The following is an 18,726-nucleotide window of genomic DNA, read 5'->3' as shown; positions in this document are numbered from 1 at the left end:
AAACAATTATTACAAGTATGTCATTGCTCCAAAAAAAGTTGGATTCGAAAACCCCAAACTTAAACGACCTAGCGACCCGACTAGGTCGTTTGGATAGAATCCCAAACGACTTGGCCACACCGTTTGGGACTTAGTCCAAACGACCTAGCCGGTCGTTTAAGTTTGGGGTTTTCGAATCCAATTTTTTGTCACCAATGGTATACTTGTAATAATTGTTTTTTTTTAGATTTTTTGAAACTAATGGCACACTTGTAATAATCGTTTTTTTTGGAGTCTGCCCAACACAAATTGGGGTCCGTCAGTAACAAATACCTTGTTTAATTAGTAATATAAGTTTGATTGAAGTTTTGGGAGAATGCCCAAAGAGGCAAATATCACATTGACACTAATTGAATAGCAAAACATTACGGTAAACACTATTTTAAATGCAAAACTATACTTGTCAAGACATTCCCATTATATATGATATAACTATGTTTTGAGGTTAGTTCGATGCATTTGCATTCAGTTTCTAAATTCCCGTTAATTATTCATTGAGGTAAGTTCGATGCATTTATATCATGTTACCAATTTCCGGTTAATTATTCTTTTGGGATAGTTCGATCAATTTGCATTTAGTTTATGATTTTCCCCTAAATATTTTTTAAGGTTAGTTCGTTGTATTTGCATTAAGTTTCCGATTCCCCGTTAATTATATTCTTTGAGGTTATAATAAACCTTAAATCATGAAGAACAATTTCTTTAGAATAAATATTTAATAACAACCTTCTAACGATGAAGGCCTAGCTGCCTTTATATAATAACCAATGTTTCTAATTCTATTTAGAAACCAAAATAGAAACCTTACTAATTAACCTAGATCTAAAACAAATAAGAAACTCTACTAATTCAATATATAAGACTACTAATAATATAATTAGAAGTTTCTATGCCCATGCATCATACTCCTCAGCTTGAAAGAAACTTGTCCTCGAGTTTGGTTGCATGTAGACTTGCGATTTGCGATATTCCACAAAACTCTTGTACTTTATCATCATAGTTCTATGCAGTTGCATCTAGTTTCAAATTTTCCATTAATTATGCTTTGAGGTTAGTTCGATGCACTTACATCAAGTTTCTGATTTTCTGTTAATTATTCTTTGAGGTTAGTCTGATGCATTTGCATCCAGTTTCTGATTTCCTGTTAATTATTTTTTGAGGTTAATACGACGCATTTACACCAAGTTTATGATTTTCTGTTAATTATTCTTTGAGGTTAGTTCTATGCAGTTGAGTCCAATTTTCGATTTCTCATTAATTATGTTTTGAGGTTAGTTTGATGCATTTACTATCAGTTTATAATTTTCCATTAATCATTTTTTGAGGTTAGATCGATGCATTCACATCCAGTTTCCGAATTCCCGTTAGTTTTTTTTAATGCATTTGCATCCAATTTTCCGATTTCCTACTAATTATCTTTTGAAGTTAGTTAAATGCAGTTACAATCAGTTTTCAATTTATCGTTAATCATTCCTTTAGGTTACTTTCATGCATTTTCAGTTTATGATTTCCAGTTAATTATTCTGAACTTTGAGGTTAGATTGATGCATTCACATCTTGTTTACGATTTCTCGTACGTTAGTTATTCTTTGATCGGATGTTAATTCAATCAATGCATTTACATCCAATTTCTAATTTCCCATTAATTAACTTTTAAAGTTAGATAAATGCAATTTCATCCAGTTTTTAATTTGTCGTTAATCATATTTTTAGGTTAGTTCCATGCATTTGCATTCAATTTTTGATTTTCCGTTAATTATTCTTTGAAGTTAGTTCAATGCAATTGCATCTATTTTTTGATTTTCCGTTAATTACTTTTAGAGGTTAGTTGGATGCATTAGCAAGGTAGTGAAACTGGGATGAAAGCATATATGGGTGGAGTCGGATTCCACTGCTGCAATGAAGTCATTTACTAACGAACCAAATGCATTGGTGAGTGCGAGTGACATGAAAAAAAGTCAAGTATCTAGCCGATTGGATTCTAACCACCATCACATGTCGAGAGGTAAACTTTGGAGCAAACATTTGCTCTAAAACTGTTGTCACCTTGGCAAAGGGGGAAACAAATGGTGGGTCGGTACTCATAATTTTCTATACAGGATAGAAGACATTAATATGACCTACATACTATAGATTTGTAAATTAGCTATCTGTAGAAATGAAGACATGGTACCTATATTAATTTTAACTCTTTTTTGAAACTTGTAACATTTTCTTAATCAATACAATTATCTTTAGCAAAAAAAAAAAAAAAAGATTTCATGTTAATTACTCTTTGAGGTTTGTTAAATGCATTTGCATCTAGTTGTCGATTTTTCGTTAATTACTTTTAGAGGTTAGTTGGATGCAATTGCATCCAGTTTTTGATTTTCCAATTAGTAATATAATTCCATTAGTAATCTATGACTTTTCGATTTTTCATTAGTAATACCAAATTCTATTAATCCTTATGTTGTTTCCTTGCAAACATGGCTTTAAAAAAATATCATATAAGTACATGATTCACAATGTTGGATCATAAAAAAAATTTCAGTTAATTATTCTTTAAGCTTAGTTTATTACATTTTCATCCGTTAATTATTCTTTGAGGTTAGTTTAATACATTTGCATCATGTTGCCAATTCCCCGTTAGTTATTCTTTAGGATAGTTCGATTCATTTGCATCTAGTTTCTAATTCTCCGTTAAATATTCTTTGAGATTAGTTCGATGCATCTAGTTTCCGATTTCTTATTAATTATTCATTAAGGTTAGTTCCATGCAATTGCGTATAGTTTGTGATTTTCTGTTAATTATGCTTTGAAGTTAGTTTGATGTATTTGCATACAATTTTTTATTTTTCTTTAATAATTCTTTGAGGTTAAATTGATGCATTCGCATCAAGTTTTTAATTTCCCGTTAATTATTCTTTGAAGTTAGTTAAATGGAGTTACACATAGTTTTTTATTTCTCCTTAATCATTATTTTAGATTTGTTCAATGCAGTTGTATCCATTTTATTTTTTAATTTCCCGTTAATTATTTTTTGAGGTTAGATCAATGCATTTGTATACAGTTTGTGATTTCCCATTAGTTATTTTTTGAAGTTAGTTCAATGCAGTTACATCACCTACTTAGCTTGCTCATGTCACTGATAGAGTGATCTTCCAAAATAAACTACTGATAGCTTGCTCCAAGAAACCCTTCCCTTTCTCACTGATCCAAAATAAAACCCCACCTTACACACAAATCTAAACATTCTTGGAGCATTATGTGATTGCTCTCTTTTTGGTATAATATTTTAATAGGTTATGGATTATCATTACATAGTAACATATGATTAGTATCGATAGTCTATACAGTACAAAGAGATTTGGGCCTTCCATAGATTTGAGAATAATGATGTTTCGTATTTTACCTAATATATGTTTTGCAAGGTCTACATGTCTTAGAAGTTATCATTTTCTCATAACAATTATTAGTTATTTTCATTATTATTGTGTCTGGTTGTCATCATAAAAAAACACGTGATTGACGTTTTCCCTTGACATTAAGATAATAAAACATGATATTGTTGCTGCAAATATAAATGTCAGGATAGTGAAATCACCATGTCACAAATATGAACATCTACCTTATTGAACTCAGCCTTAATATTTAAATAGTGAACACTGTTCGGGTTGAATGTCTCTCCAGCATACTGCTTGACTTCTGTAACCGTATTACCTATTACTGTTAGAACTTAAAAGTTGGGGTACTCGAAACTCGTTTATAATTGATCCAACTTTGTTAACAACAATTTTTAGTGCAAAAAAAATGAAATCTTGTAACTCTATGATATAGGGGTTTTGTTTCTTTGGAGTTATTTTCTAAGTGGGTTTTCTAGGATTTATCCAGCTAAGATTTTTAATTTAAAAGAAAAATTGAGAAAGAGTGTTTTTGTAGGACTCCTTGTTGAACCCCATTACATGAATAATGGAAACTCCTAATTTGAAATTCTTTTTTTTTTTTTTTTATAATTAGTATTAGGGGCCATTTGTTTTTGCCTCTTATAAGACCTTGAGGTCTTATAACCTCTTATAAGATGTGGCCCAGTAATTTTGGACATTTTTTTGGTTTGTTTTTTGCCTCTTAAAAGAGGCATTCTACTAGAAATGTCTTATAAGAGGCTCCAATTCTATAAGTACCAAAATTAGATCTACTTCAATTCTATAAGTCTTATAACTTGAAAAATGACTCAAACACCCCCGTCCATATACCCCTAGCCTCATTTCTCTCTTCTTCCTTTTTCATTATTTTATTTTTCAAATAACTCCATTACCCTAGCCACCACCGACTACCACCACCACTGCCGCCACTGCCACCACCACCATCACCACTACCACTACCACCACCATCACCACCACCATCATTACCTCCACCACCACTACTATCGTATTATTAAGACTATCACCACCACCAATGTGCTATTAAAATCACCACCACCACCACTACCACCGTACTATTAAGACCAATATCATCACCTCTACTACCACCACCACCGTACTATTAAGACTATCACCACCACCACTACCGTGCTATTAAGACATCCACCACTTCTACTACTACTACTATTACTGTGCTATTAAAACCAATATCATCACCTCCACTACCACCACAATCGTGCTATTAAGACCACTACCACTACCATCGCCAATTAAAGTAGTTTCCTAAAATCGATATTCTAATTATCAAAATTGATTTGAAACCGAAAATCAAACTATACGTTTATTTCAAATTAATATATTCAAGTTAAATGTGATGTAAAGTAGGGTTATATTTGTCAAATAACCATCTATAAGATGTCATGTATTTGTTTTTTCTATTTTTAAAAGTGCTTATAAGAGGAACTTAAAATTAAAAACAAACCACTTTATAAGACCATCTTATAAGACCCTCTTATAACACATGGTCTTATAAGACCATCTTATAACTTAACCCAAAAAAACAAATAGCCCCTTAGAGTTTAGAAAAAATTAGAGACTCTGTGAAGCCTTGAAAAATGGAGCCAAAAGGGTATAGCTATAATATATATCTAAGGACAGTAAAATAAGGATATAAGATGATCCTAATTCTACGGCCCTTCTTTGAATTAACACAAACAATGCAAGACGTTTATATCTCTCGACAATTCGCCAAAGAAGCCTTCCCTCCATTATCTATAATAATTAACCACTTCTTGGTTTCGTGGAATGCAAGACGTTATAACTTTTGTTCTACTGGGTTTTCCCTTGAGAACTTGTTAAAACTTGAAGGCAATGCTGATAACAAAAGGGCTCCTGCACAAAAAAACTAAGTAGATAGTATTATTGAGATATATACACTTTCTTGCAGATATATTAATTAGTTCATACTAATTTCAGAAAGCTTGAGATGTTCTCAACGCAAACTACATTACAGTACAGAGTCTATAGACACAAAGATATATTTAAATCGACGTGGAAGAAACAATTGAAGAAACTGGTGTTTGGAGAGGTCCACTAATTTGCGTGGAACCACCTCCCTAGCTGCTTGTGCCTGAAGAGACACTATATGGATAAAGCGGATTAGGAGGTGATTTTAGTTGTATGTTCCCCTTGAGTACTTGCACCACAACGCTCATTGTCGGCCTGTCATCGGCTTTGTACTGAGTACACCATAAAGCAGTCGTAGATCCTTGCTTTTACTTTATTCTTATCCTCGATGCCGCATTCCTCCATGATTTTGTCTAGTTTTTCTTTCTTGAACTTTTCCCAAACTTGTCCAGGAAACCAATTTTCGCCATCAAGGTTCCTCCCTCTCCGCAGAATCTCAAACAACATCATTCCAAAACTGTATATATCACTTTTAGGAGTTACTGGCATTTGCATCCACATTTCTGGAGCAGCATAGCTACGGGTCCCCCTAAATTCAATCACGGAGATATGACTTAAATCCCTTTGAAAAATCTTAGCCATTCCGAAATCTGCAACTTTAGGAGAAAGTTTTGAGTCGAGGAGCACATTTCCAGGTTTTACATCATAGTGAACTATTTCATCATCGCAACTCTTGTGCAAATAAGAAAGCCCCTTTGCTGTCCCTATGGCGATTTCATACAAAATCTCCCACCGTAAATTAAGGTGATTCTCATATAAAACGTCATCCAGAGATCCATTCTCCAAGTACTCGTACACAAGTGCTTTCATATTGGCTTCAAAGCAATATCCATAAAGCCTAACTAAGTTGCGATGTGAAGTACTACTCATTGTTTTCACTTCAGCCATGAATGTGAATTCCATGACATTCACCGCAGTGTCTTTTAGTTTCTTCACGGCTACTTGCAGACCATTCGGCAATGTACCTTTAAAAACATCACCATAAGCACCAGAATATCGCTTCATTAGTGAACTTTTCTGTAAAGCTTGTAAGCTCCCCACTTGCAGAAACCTATTTCATTAGTGAACTTTTCTGTAAAGCTTGTAAGCTCCCCACTTGAATATCGCTTCATTTTCTTTCTTTCAAGTTCACCCAAGGAAATCTCAATTGAACTTGAGCTGCCATCAGCTACCTTCTCTGAAGATTTCTCCTCGGTCTCATTAGAACCTCTTGAAGTCTGTAAGAAATAAGCAACATTGTATAAGCTTAACAATCCATTACGATCTTTTATATGACATTGCCAAACACTGGAATGAAAAGATCAAAGAAAATGAAGGGAAAAAATATCCAACAGTCCATAGGTCCTAAAACACTTACTGCAGTATCACCATAACTATTCATATTCCCTTTCTCTGATGGCGATGACCTTTTTTCAGATGCTTTAGAAATTGGTGATGGATTTTGACTTGGAGACACATAAAAAACATTCAACTTGTATTGCTCAATTAAATTCCCAGCCTCCTTGTTGAACTAATCAAAAACATCGTACACTTCCATAAATTGAAGAGTGTAGCTATCATATTCCCAATACAAAATCACAACCAAAACTCACTTCCGTAACTTGAAATATATCCTCAATAGCTGAATAAAAGATGTACAATGTTATCCCTATAGCATATAAATGTACATGCAAATTACTACCATTTTCTCCGTAGTTGCCCCAAGAGTCGCAATTACACTCTGAAAACATAAATTTGTCCTTACAGTGCAAACCAGGCGGAGCTTCCAGTTGCTTTTCCATTGTAACTAAAACAAAAAATACCGAATATATCTTTAAAAAAAAAATACTAGAAACAACGTAATCAATTCGAATAATGCACCTACAACGTCGCATGTAGACCTAGGTAAAATAACCCCAGCATTTGGTTTAACAGCATACTTCTTTGGAATCGTTGTCATAACCTTAAATTCACCAATTCAATTCACTTATATTAAACAAAAACGTAAAAGTCCCAACTCAAAGAGTTCAGTAGATACTGAATGTTTTTATGATCAAAAGAAAATTTACCTTGAAAGCAACAGAGTCATCTGTCTTATTTGACACTTGAAGAGAGCATGAAATTATTTTATCCAATTCAACTAATGAAAAAAAAAAAAAAAAACAAATATTCAAGAACATTTGATGAAATGAGGAAGAAAAACTTACATGGGATTCTGATTTCTTGGGGTTCAAAGCTTAGAAATTTTCCTGTACTCATTGTGGGGTTATAGAAAACTGAGGGTGACTTCGGATCAGATCGAAACGGAAATTTTTCCAAAATTTTGTGGAATAGATTATACATTCTAATTCAGTATTTCCAATAATTTTTTTTTGAATAGATTAGAGATGAGCTTGAAAAACGGTTTTGCTAGAAGATGGTTTAACACATTATTATTATGCTTTCCCTGAACCAAAGTCATCTCTCTCTTTCACCTCCTTTCTTTTTTCCCTCTCTCTCCTTTTTATCCTCTTTCTCTCTTCTAACTTCTGCCTCTCTCTGGTTCGTCGATCTCCCTTCCATCTAGTGTCTCCTCGCTCTGCACGTATCGCAATAGTTATCTTGCAGTTACGATTCTGCTCTCTTTCTCCACGTCTCATGGAGAAAGGATACTGCGGATATGATCCCATGCAGCCTATTCCCCCGTATTATACCACATCCGATCCACTTGTCACCACTAACCTCTTAGGTCATGAATACGACCCCCACAGATGCCCTCTCTCGGTCTTATTGATAGTCCGCGAACAGCGATGGGGCCGAGAACTAACATTCCTCATTTCATACACCCTTTGCGGTATACCTCTCTTCTTCTACACTGCCACCACCTATTATTTTACTCTGTCCCCACATCTTCTCTTTCCCAGTACGTGTTCCACGTGCTTCCTCTTTATTGCCACATGGAAATACAGCGCATGCGCATCATAACCTGCCTCTTCGAATTTCGAGATTCCACATGTCACACTTCCTTTAGTCCTTTTGTTGGCAAATCCCTTTTTGCCCCTGCCCCTTCAAATCCCGTTCAAACTTCTCTCTTCTCTCAAAACCCCAAAACCCCAAACCCTCACTATTCTCTTCAACTTATCTCCACTGTTCTTCCCTCCGGTAGATCTCTCCAGCACTGTTCGTGTTCTACGACTTCCTCCGTTGCCTTGGCTTCCTCTTACCGCAGGTTTGCCTTCCACCTTCTTTTCTGTTTTCTTTTCCTCCTGTTATTTGTTTTAATCGCTTTTGGGGTGCTACTTCATCGCTTTCTTCTTTTCTTGAATTGCAATATCTCCTTTTGTGTGAAACTCCCCTCTTAGCTGCTGGCTCCATTTCGGAATCGAAGGCTACCTCCGCCACCAAATCCGACAGATTTGAATCCTCTACCCCCATATCTAGCCATCCCTCCGCGGAATGATCTGAATCCCCAGCTTCTGACTCCACTGGTCTAGTCGCTGTTCCATCTACTTCTGGGAGGAAACCTTCTCTGCTTCCCCTGCTGTCCTACTACCGCAGACCCAACTTGGATGTCGTTAAAGCCGCTTATGGCATACCTAGTGACGTTATTCTAGAACACGTGTCTGGCATCACCCACTTTCCTCACTTGGTAACACCGCGACCTGGTTATCTCGTCATTACTGTAGGACAGATAGCGGCTGGTTTGCGTTTTCCCTTAACTCTTCTTGACGTCGAGGTCTGTAACCATTTCAACATTCCGCCGTGTCAAGACATAGGTAACTTCTGGCGTGTTATGTATGCCGCCAACCATTACAACAAGACCCACTCCCCCAAAATCCAACTCCGCGATATACTTGCTCATTTCTATATAAAGAAAAGCACTAAACTTGGGAGTGTGGGATACCAATCCTTCTGCACTCGTCCACAAAAGAAGTCTTTTATTCTTCACATCACCACTTCTGACAAGGTGTGGCACCACTATCCGTTGTATGTAATGCGGGTTTTTTATCCGCGGACCTCCCTTCGGAAGTTTCTGTGAGGCATCTCCATTTCCTTACAAGTAGTAAGTAAGCCATTTTGAGTCGCAGTATTTCTGTCCAACTTGTTTGTAATTTGTCTTTATTTTTGGTGATCCAGGTTGGAGACCCAATTCGCAATCACAGATATACAACGACGTTTCTTCAGAGATTTTCCAATCCCTTCGTGATTTGGGGAGTGCACAGTGTGAAATCCTCGGCATTGATCCGGAAAAAGCCAATCCTCTCTTACTCCCCCTTCTCTAAAAGACATTAGCAAATACCAAGGCCCACTCTATCGACTGCCACCCCCCAAAGAAAAAAAGCCAAAACCTTCCCCACCTCAGAAAAGAAAATGTCCAGCTCACAAGTCCTTCAAGTATACCACTAAAATTTCTCATTCACGAGCTGTCGCCCAACGTGCCATTCCTACTAAGGCTCAAACTACTACTGCTGACCCCCTTCCTCCTTCGTACTCTCATGTGGCTGAGTGGGAAGACGATTTTGCCCACACTTCCTCTCCACCTTATGCTACCGATATGGATGTTAACAAATACAAGCTTTGGGATAGTGACTCTGATGGCGATGCGCCTGTTAAAGTTTCAGATAAGAGTCCTCCAACGAAAAAGGCCAAAACTACATCTCATCCCCCCACTGGTACCCACACTGATCTTTCGCGGTCTACTGCTCCCTCGCGCCGCCCCAGACAAGATCCACTTCTAGCTGGTCCCTTAACATCCGGCCCGGTCGAAGTCTGGCATCCCAAATTAAAGGCCAGAGATCGTGATGTTACCACTCGTGACTCAGCTTTGGAAAATCCAGCTGTCGCAGCATTTTTGTTTTTCAGCTCTCATTTCCCTCGAGATCAATCCTATGGAGATTCTGGCACTGTCGCTTCCCATAAGGCTTCCATCTACACTGGTTGGGAAAATGTGCGTGTTATTAATTTTACTTTCTCATTATCTGTCCTACTACCTTTGATACCCAATATGTCTCTGCAGCTGAGTCTGGATATTGGCTATGTGTTGCGTGGCCTAACCAGTGCTGTGTGGAGGCTGCAAAGCAGGAGATTCATGGCCCTGATGGCTGGAAAGCAAAGTATGATAAGCTGGAGAAGCAAAGGGACAATTCACGGATCGTGGCACTTAAGGCCCACAAGGAGCTCCAGGTGGCCGAGGACAAGCACCGCGACTACGTAGCGGGCGGGGGTCAATTCTAAACTGGAAAGCCTTAAAGAGACGGAGAAACTTACCGCTCAAGTTGCTTTAGACAAGGCTTTGAAAGAAGCCGCGGATCGATTCCGAAGTCTAGCTGCAAAGAAGATTGCTCGTGAATTGCAGCAGCAACTTGATCAGCTTACCGTAACTGGCCGTCTTCTTCCCCCGCCACCTCCAGTTCTAGATACACCATCTTTGGTACCATCGATCGCGCATCCTGAGACTGCTGAGACTAGTACCACTAATGTGACTATTTCCATTACTAGTGTTGACACCTCTCTAGTGGAATTGGACAAAGATAACAACACCGCTGTTGGTGAGGAGGCAAATCTCCCTCAGGAAGAAGTGAATATTGAACCTCAGCAGTAACATATGCTGGCTTTCTTTCTTTGTAGTTGATCTTTCAGACTTGTAATATTTTGTTGAACAAATATCTTTTGCATGTGTTTGAACAAATATTTCATTGAACCATTACATTTGCGTAGTAGGTGCCAATCAAATTTGTGTTATCTTCCATTTGCGCTTTAATTTACCGCCTGTTATAATTTTAGATTTCACCATTCTTTCGATTCGTTATGTCTTGAAGCCATTTAATCTACCAGAAACTTTAATTTTGATATCCTTTTCATAATCTTCAATAGGGCTATCTTGATTTTCACCCAAGTTGATTGCACCCATTTCCCCTACTGACTTTAGTTAACTGTGAACCCAGTTAGGGTTGCCCCCAAGTTGCTTTGGACCTACCACCAGCGAAGGGATTATCTCCCTCGTTCTCTTTGGTTAGCTGTGAAGCTAGTCAGGGTTGCCCCCAAGTTGATTCGGACATATAGTCCGCAAATGGCTCATTCCCCCCGATGTCTTTGACCATCTGGGAAGCCTGATGGGGGAAACTCATTTTACCCCCAGTTTGATTTGGACGTTTAGTCCACAAAGGGCTCTTCCCCCCTGCTGTCTTTGATCAGCTGTGAAGCCTGATGGGGGCAACTCAATTTGACCACAGTTTGATTTGGACGTTTAGTCCGCGAAGGGCTCTTCCCCCCCGCTGTCTTTGATCAGCTGTGAAGCCTAATGGGGGCAGCTCAATTTGACCCCAGTTTGATTTGGACGTTTAGTCCGCGAATGACTCCTCCCCCCTGCTGTGTTTGATCAGTTGTGAAGCCTGATGGGGGCAGCTCACTTTGCCCCCAGTTTGATTTGGACGTTTAGTCCGCGAAGGGCTCCTCCCCCCCGCTATCTTTGATCAGTTGTGAAGCCTGATGGGGGCAGCTCAATTTGCCCCCAGTTTGATTTGGACGTTTAGTCCGCAAAGGGCTCATCCCTCCCGCTGTTTTTAATCAGCTGTGAAGCCTGATGGGGGTAGCTCAATTTGCCCCCAGTTTGATTTGGACGTTTAGTCTGTGAAGGGCTCATCCCCCCCACTGTCTTTGATCCGCTATGCAGCCTGATGGGGGCAGCTCACTTTGCCCCCATGGTGATTTGGACGTTTCGTCCGCGAAGGGCTCATCCCCCCCCGCTGTCTTTGATCAGCTGTGAAGCCTGATGGGGCCGCTCCTTTTGCCCCCAGTTTGATTTGGTCGTTTAGTCCGCAAAGGGCTCATCCCCCCGCTGTCTTTGATCCACCAGTATTCATGCTATGATTGGAAGAAATGCATCTTTATTTCATTGACTTAGAATTCGAAACACAATACATTTTCTTATCACTCTATATACATAAAGACTTTTCTTATCCCACTGGAAAGTTAAACAATGCCTCTTTCATGGAATTTCTTCAGCATTCTGATGTTCCATGGTTTCTCAATTGCTTCCCCTGCTGATGTCTTAATCTTGTATGTTCCAGAAGTTCCTTTCTTTGTCACGACATACGGTCTTTCCCAGTTTGGTCCTAATTTGCCGTCATTCTCTTTCTTGGTGGCTGGGGTAACTCTTTGCAGTACCAAATCCCCAACTATGAATGCTCGCGGCTTTACTCATTTATCATACTGTCTTTGTAACTTCCGATGGTACTCTTCCAGTCTCATTCGAGCTATATCTCTTTTTTCCTCAATGACATTCAACTCAATGGCTAATATTTTCTTATTTAGTCCTATTTCCACAGCTCTGGTTCTTGTCGTTTGCTCTATCATTTCCACAGGTATAACTGCCTCTACCCCATATGCCATAGCGAATGGTGATTCATTTGTGGAGGTTCGAGGTGTGGTACGATAAGCCCATAAAACATGATTCAATTCGTCAGCCCACGCTCCCTTCCTCTCCTCCAACTTTCTCTTTAGATTGTCCATGATGATTTTGTTTGATGATTCCACTTGCCCATTTCCCTCCGGATTGTATGGTGCCGAGAACCCTTTTTTCACTTTGTAGGCTTGAAGGAATTTGCGCACCTTTCCCCCAGTAAATTGTGTTCCATTATCCGCGATGATAATGTATGGCAATCCGAATCTACATATGATGTTCTCCCAAAGGAACTTTTTCACATTCTTTTCTTTGACTTGTTGTAATGCCACTCCCTCCACCCACTTGGTAAAATAATCAGTAGCAGCCAGCATAAATCTAATTTTGCCGCTTGCCACGGGCAAGGGCCCAACTATATCCAATGCCCACATGGCGAATGGCCATGGACTAAACACATTATGCAGCGGCTCAGCTGGAGAATGTATGAGTTGTGCAAATCTCTGGCATTTCTCACATGTTGTGGCATACTCTGTCGCATCTCTCTTCATGTAGGGCAAAAAATACCCCTGAGATATCAATCTGTGGGTTGTTGTTCGCCCAATTGAGTGACTTCCGCAATCACCTTCATGTACCTCGGCTAGGACTTCTTGCACCTGCTGAGGCCTTATACACTTTAACAGTGGTCTGCTGAAACTTTTCCTGTACAAATCCCCATCTAATAGAATGTATCTCTGACTTACTTGCTCCATCCTTCGTCTCTCCTGTTTATTCTCTATCTCCACTCCCATCAGGAAAGTTTTTATAGGCGATATCCAACCTGTCTCCTTCTCAACTGTGAGCCATACACCTTCCTTTTCTGATGTACTCGGTTTGCTCAACACCCTCACTTCAATTGACCGACCCTCTATTCCTAGAAGCACAGTAGCCACATATGCTAAGGCGTCAACATGTCTATTTTCACCGCGGCCTAAATGGGCGAACTGAATCTTTTTGAACTTGCTTGCTTTTCTTTGTAGGACCTCCAGATATCGCGCCATCCTTGGGCAGCGTGCCACGAACCCCCCATTCATCTGACAAATAACCAAGTTAGAGTCAGAGTACACGGATAATTCGCTTACTCCCAGATCTTGTGCCAAATCCAAACTTGCTATCACTGCTTCATATTCAGACTCATTATTAGAAGCCACAAACCCTAGTTTCATTGACAACTCTAGCCTTGTGTTCTCAGGAGTCACCAGAACAACACCAATTCCATTCCCCGTATCTGTAGTAGATCCATCCGCGAATACTCTCCATCCATTCTGCAAATCCCAAGGATCCCAGGGATCACGGTTAAGTTCCCCCTCCGGTTCCATGACCATTTCCTTTCCCCAAGTTGGATCCTCGGCTGGGAACTCTGCCAGGAACTCAGCCATGGCTTGCGCCTTTTCTGCCGTTATGATCTGATATTGGATTTCGTAACAACTAAGCATTACCGCCCATTTTAGCATTCTGCCTGACTTCTCTGCCTTCAACGCTTGCTTGAGGGGCAGATTTGTTATCACCACCACTAAATGAGCCTCGAAATAAGGCTTCAACTTTAACGTAGAGAATATCAAAGCCAATGCGTACTTCTCAATCCTATTGTATCGCGTCTCCGCGTCTAGCATGGTTTTACTCTAAAAGTACACTGGCTTCTCTACTTTTTCTACAATTCGCACGAGGACTGAACTTATCGCATACTCTGAAACCCCCAAATACAGGTACAATTTCTCTCCCTATTCCGATCGCGACAGTAAAGGTGATTGTCCTAAATAAACCTTTAACTCATGAAAGGCTTCTTCACACTCAGCGGTCCATTGGAAATCTGGCGTTTTCCTCAACAAACGATACAGCGGTCTGCATTTGTCCGATGATTTAGAAATAAATCTGTTTAATGCCACTACTCGTCCTGCCAACCGCTGCACCTCTTTCACACTCTGAGGGGACGACATCTCTACCAATGATCTAATTTGCTCAGGATTCACCTCTATTCCGCGGTAAGTAACTATGTAACCCAAGAACTTTTTAGAAGTTACCCCGAAGGTGCATTTCTCGGGATTGAGTTTCAGCTTATGCCTCCGTAGTATGTGAAAAGTTTCTTGGAGACCCCTCAAGTGTTCCTCCTATGACATGCTTTTTTCCACCATATCATCAATATATATCTCCATACCCTTCCTAATCTTGTCTTCAAACATTTTTTCCCCTAAACGCTGAAATGTAGCCCCCACATTCTTTAAACCAAAAGGCATTCTTGTATAACAGTAAGTACCTCCTTCCACCACGAAGGTTGTCTTTTCCTGATCTGGGCCGAACATCGCGACCTGATTATATCCCATGGACGTATCCATGAAAGAGAACACCTTGAAACTAGCAGTTCTGTCTACTAACTCATCCACTCGCGGCATAGGATAATAGTCTTTTAGACACTCTTTATTCACATTTGTGAAGTCTACACATATTTTGACCTTGCCGTTCTTTTTTGGAACCGCGACCACGTTGGACAGCCATTCCGTGCATTCCACATCCCTGATTATCCCCTCACCCTTCAGCCATATAACCTCCTCGCGAATCCCCTCTACGTATTTGGGTCTTACGCTTCTCATCTTTTGTCTTATAGGCATCACATCTTCCTTCATATGCAAGTGATGACAAGCAAACTCTGGGTCTATCCCTGTGATATCTTCAATCGCCCATGCAAATATATCCGAATTCTCTATTAACAATTGTACTAGCTTGATTTTCCATTCCTCCGGCAAGTCTGATTCGACCGATGTAAACTTCTCTTCCTCTCCCACCCCCAGGTTCACAACCTCAAGCTCATCCAAAGTTTTCGGTCCCAGAGGAGGTTCGTACCCTTTAGTCGAATCCGCCTCCTATAATTGCTATGCTGCTCCTTGCTCATGTGTCAATTTCTCACCTCCTGTTCCTGGACCATATTTTTTACAGTCACCTGATGTATGTTCTGCGCGGCCACTTGATCCCCCCTTATTTCGTACATCCTCCCTTCGTGGGGAAGCGGATCATCTAATAATATGTTGACGGAATGACCTTCATTTCATGGATCCATCTCCTCCCCAGAATGGCATTATATTGGGACCCAGTATCCACCACCATAAACCTTGTGAATACCATCGTTGGACTTGCTGTTACTGGTAGTGTTAACTCTCCCATGGGCTCTATCATGCTACCGTTGAAGCCATACAAATTGGTCTGAAGAGCCTTTAACTGATCTCTATCGATGTTCATCTTTTCCATGACCCCTTTAAATAACAGATCTACCGAACTTCCGCAGTCTATCAACACCTGCTTCACTAGATAATTACCCATTGCTATGGTAATCACCAAAGCATCCTCATGTGGCGAAATCACTGATTCCAAGTCTTTCGGGGTGAACATTATGTTTCCCTCACCCATCGCAGTTCCCACAACTAACCGCGGTGTGCTCGCCACCTCATTTACCTGCTGTAAGCTCGCCGTCTTTCTTATCTTGTCTCGGTGTGCATTTCTTCCAAGTGTCTCTCCACTGTAAATGACATTTATAGTTCCTAAGATCTTGGCAGGAGCCTGCACTCTCTCAACATGACGAACCTCCATGACAAATTCTCTGAGCATCCCCTTCTCAATCATTCTTTCCACCAGCCACTTCAAAGCATAACACTCGTTAGTGGCATGGTTCCTAATCTGATGATAGGCGCAAAATAGTTTCCCCTCTATCTTTCTAGGGGTATTCCACGGTCCTTCATAATGCTGCAACCCCTTGATCAGTGGCAAGATTTCCTCTAATGGCCTGTTAAGAGGAGTCTGTTCTATCTCACGGTATGGCTTTCTTTCGCGAATATCTCTCTTACCCCGATCTCCAGTTCTTTCAGGTCCACGATTCTCCCCTCTGTAGGATCCCCCCTCTCTTTCTTCTCTCCTACCTTTATCTTTTCGATCATCCCTATCCACAGCCTGTACTGCCTTCCCGGATTTCTTTTGTTCCCTCGCATTTCTTTGCATTATGTCCTCGTACCGAATATATTTTTCAACCTTTGGGTATAGAGCGTGCAAAGTGGTGATTTCTATTTTATATACTGACTCATGGACTCTAGTTCCCTGCCTCAAGCCGTGCTGAAAAGCAATGACCGCTGTATGTTCATCCAGATTCTCTACTCTCAGGGTCTCTTCTTTGAATCTACACAGAAATTCCCTTAACGATTCCGATGACCTCTGCTTAATGTTGAATAGGGCCGCGATATCCACAACCCTCCTTTTTTGGTGGATGAAATGATCCACAAAGGCGCGCTTTAGCTCTTCAAATTTACTGATGCTCCGTGAAGACAACCAGTAATACCAATCCGAGGCTCCCCCCTTAAGGTTGGCAGGGAACATCATGCAGCGCAGTCCATCATACTTACTTTCCTGCCATAATGACATATGTTGCCTAAAGTGATGCAGATGATCTGTTGGGTCGCCCTTCCCATCATACCTTTCAAATCTTGGTTGACTGAATCTCTTAGGCACCTCCGAATTCCATATCGAATTTGTCAGCGGATTCTTATTGAGGTTAGCAACTTCCTTTTGAGTGGCACTTTGGTTCACTTTTTCAGACACACGGTTCACTTCTCTATCTTTCTCAATCATCGCCTGTACTACCTCCAGCGTGATGCCCTCTACTGGATCTTCACCCCAGTTCTGGTACTCTTCAGTTTCCCCTTCCACCTCACTGCCTCGATAATCCCCACGCTCCATTTCTTCCTGTGTGGTCCCCCTTTCCTTTCTCAACTCCACATTCTCATTCCTCAACCTAACTATTTCCTCTTGAAGAAGTCTAGTGGCGTCTGCCGCCATATCAGATATCTCTTCCTCTCCGACCACCTCCCTTTCTTCGCTCACAACCTCCTCTACTGCCTCTCGAACAGCTTCTTTCCTAGGTCTTCCTACCCCCTTTTTATTACGGTGGCCATTTTCTTTCGGTGTCCCCACAGACGGCGCCAAATGTATACTCAACTATTACAACCTATGAACTCACTTGTATTAGGGTATCTCTCTCTTTCACCTCCTCTTTCTTTTTTCCCTCTATCTCCTTTTTATCCTCTTTCTCTCTTCTAACTTCTGCCTCTCTCTGGTTCGTCGATCTCCCTTCCATCTAGTGTCTCCTTGCTCTCCACGTATCGCGGTAGTTATCTTGCAGTTAGGATTCCGCTCTCTCTCTTCACGTCTCACAGCAGTTCCAAAGCGGTTAGGATACTGCGGATATGATCCCATGCAGCCTGTTCCCCCGTACTATACCGCATCCGGTCCACTTGTCACCACTAACCTCTTAGGTCATGAATACGACCACATCCTTAGGTCACCACTAACCTCCTTAGGTCATGAATACGACCACACTGCATCTACCACATCATAGAGATTACATGATGATATATATCAACATTGATTTCAATAATAAAGAACTTCAATACATTCAAAACTTTCAAATATTTAAACCACACAAACAAACATGTAACAAATATTCTCAAAAAACAAGAAAGTGGCATAGAAGACCTTAAATTCCTCCTTCTTGGTTATGGCGACTGGATTGTCTAAAGAGAGAAATGAAAAGTGAGAGAGAGAAGACTTTTTGTTTTTAAATAATACCGTGCTCATCAGTTAAGTAGGTAGCTAGTAAGTTTCTACAGTAATTGACTTCGTGGTGTTGACTACTCTTTCATGTTATAATTTTACCTTTTCTTAATTTTTTTTTTGTTATCTCACCTTTCGTTTTTTTCTTATCTTCATGACTTCACATCTCGATCGTTTTCCATTTCTACGAGATAAAAAAATTTGGTCATTTTGTCACGACGACAACAACTCAACTAGGACAATCTCCAAGTCTTTCCCGCTAGACACACCTTGTTTGTTTTTAGATAGTTGCAATCTAATTTTACTTGAACAATGGAATAGAAGGGATCTCTT

The 18,726-nt window shown here is 40.1% G+C and overlaps 1 protein-coding gene and 2 pseudogenes across 2 annotated transcripts; all 3 read right to left on the bottom strand.

Moving 5' to 3' along the window:
- Positions 1–5,334: 5,334 nt before the first annotated feature.
- On the bottom strand, positions 5,335–18,339 carry LOC147503452 (vesicle-associated protein 1-2-like; annotated as a pseudogene). Its single transcript, XR_015222029.1, has 7 exons — positions 18,160–18,339; positions 7,595–7,848; positions 7,457–7,527; positions 7,269–7,350; positions 7,090–7,194; positions 6,766–6,918; positions 5,335–6,625 (listed from the first exon to the last, which is right to left on the bottom strand). The product of XR_015222029.1 is annotated as a vesicle-associated protein 1-2-like (transcript).
- On the bottom strand, positions 5,667–6,413 carry LOC147503454 (LEAF RUST 10 DISEASE-RESISTANCE LOCUS RECEPTOR-LIKE PROTEIN KINASE-like 2.3 pseudogene; annotated as a pseudogene).
- LOC147503453 (uncharacterized) lies at positions 12,567–14,417 on the bottom strand. The gene has a single exon (XM_086604849.1). It carries the CDS (start codon positions 14,415–14,417, stop codon positions 12,567–12,569), a length of 1,851 nt encoding a protein of 616 aa, XP_086460975.1.
- Positions 18,340–18,726: the final 387 nt, after the last annotated feature.

Source organism: Coptis chinensis, chromosome 4 (genome assembly GCF_015680905.1).
Source record: "Coptis chinensis isolate HL-2020 chromosome 4, ASM1568090v1, whole genome shotgun sequence".
Lineage (NCBI taxonomy): Eukaryota > Viridiplantae > Streptophyta > Magnoliopsida > Ranunculales > Ranunculaceae > Coptis > Coptis chinensis.
Note: the sequence above shows the minus strand (reverse complement) of the source record. Positions and strands in the feature narration are given on the sequence as shown.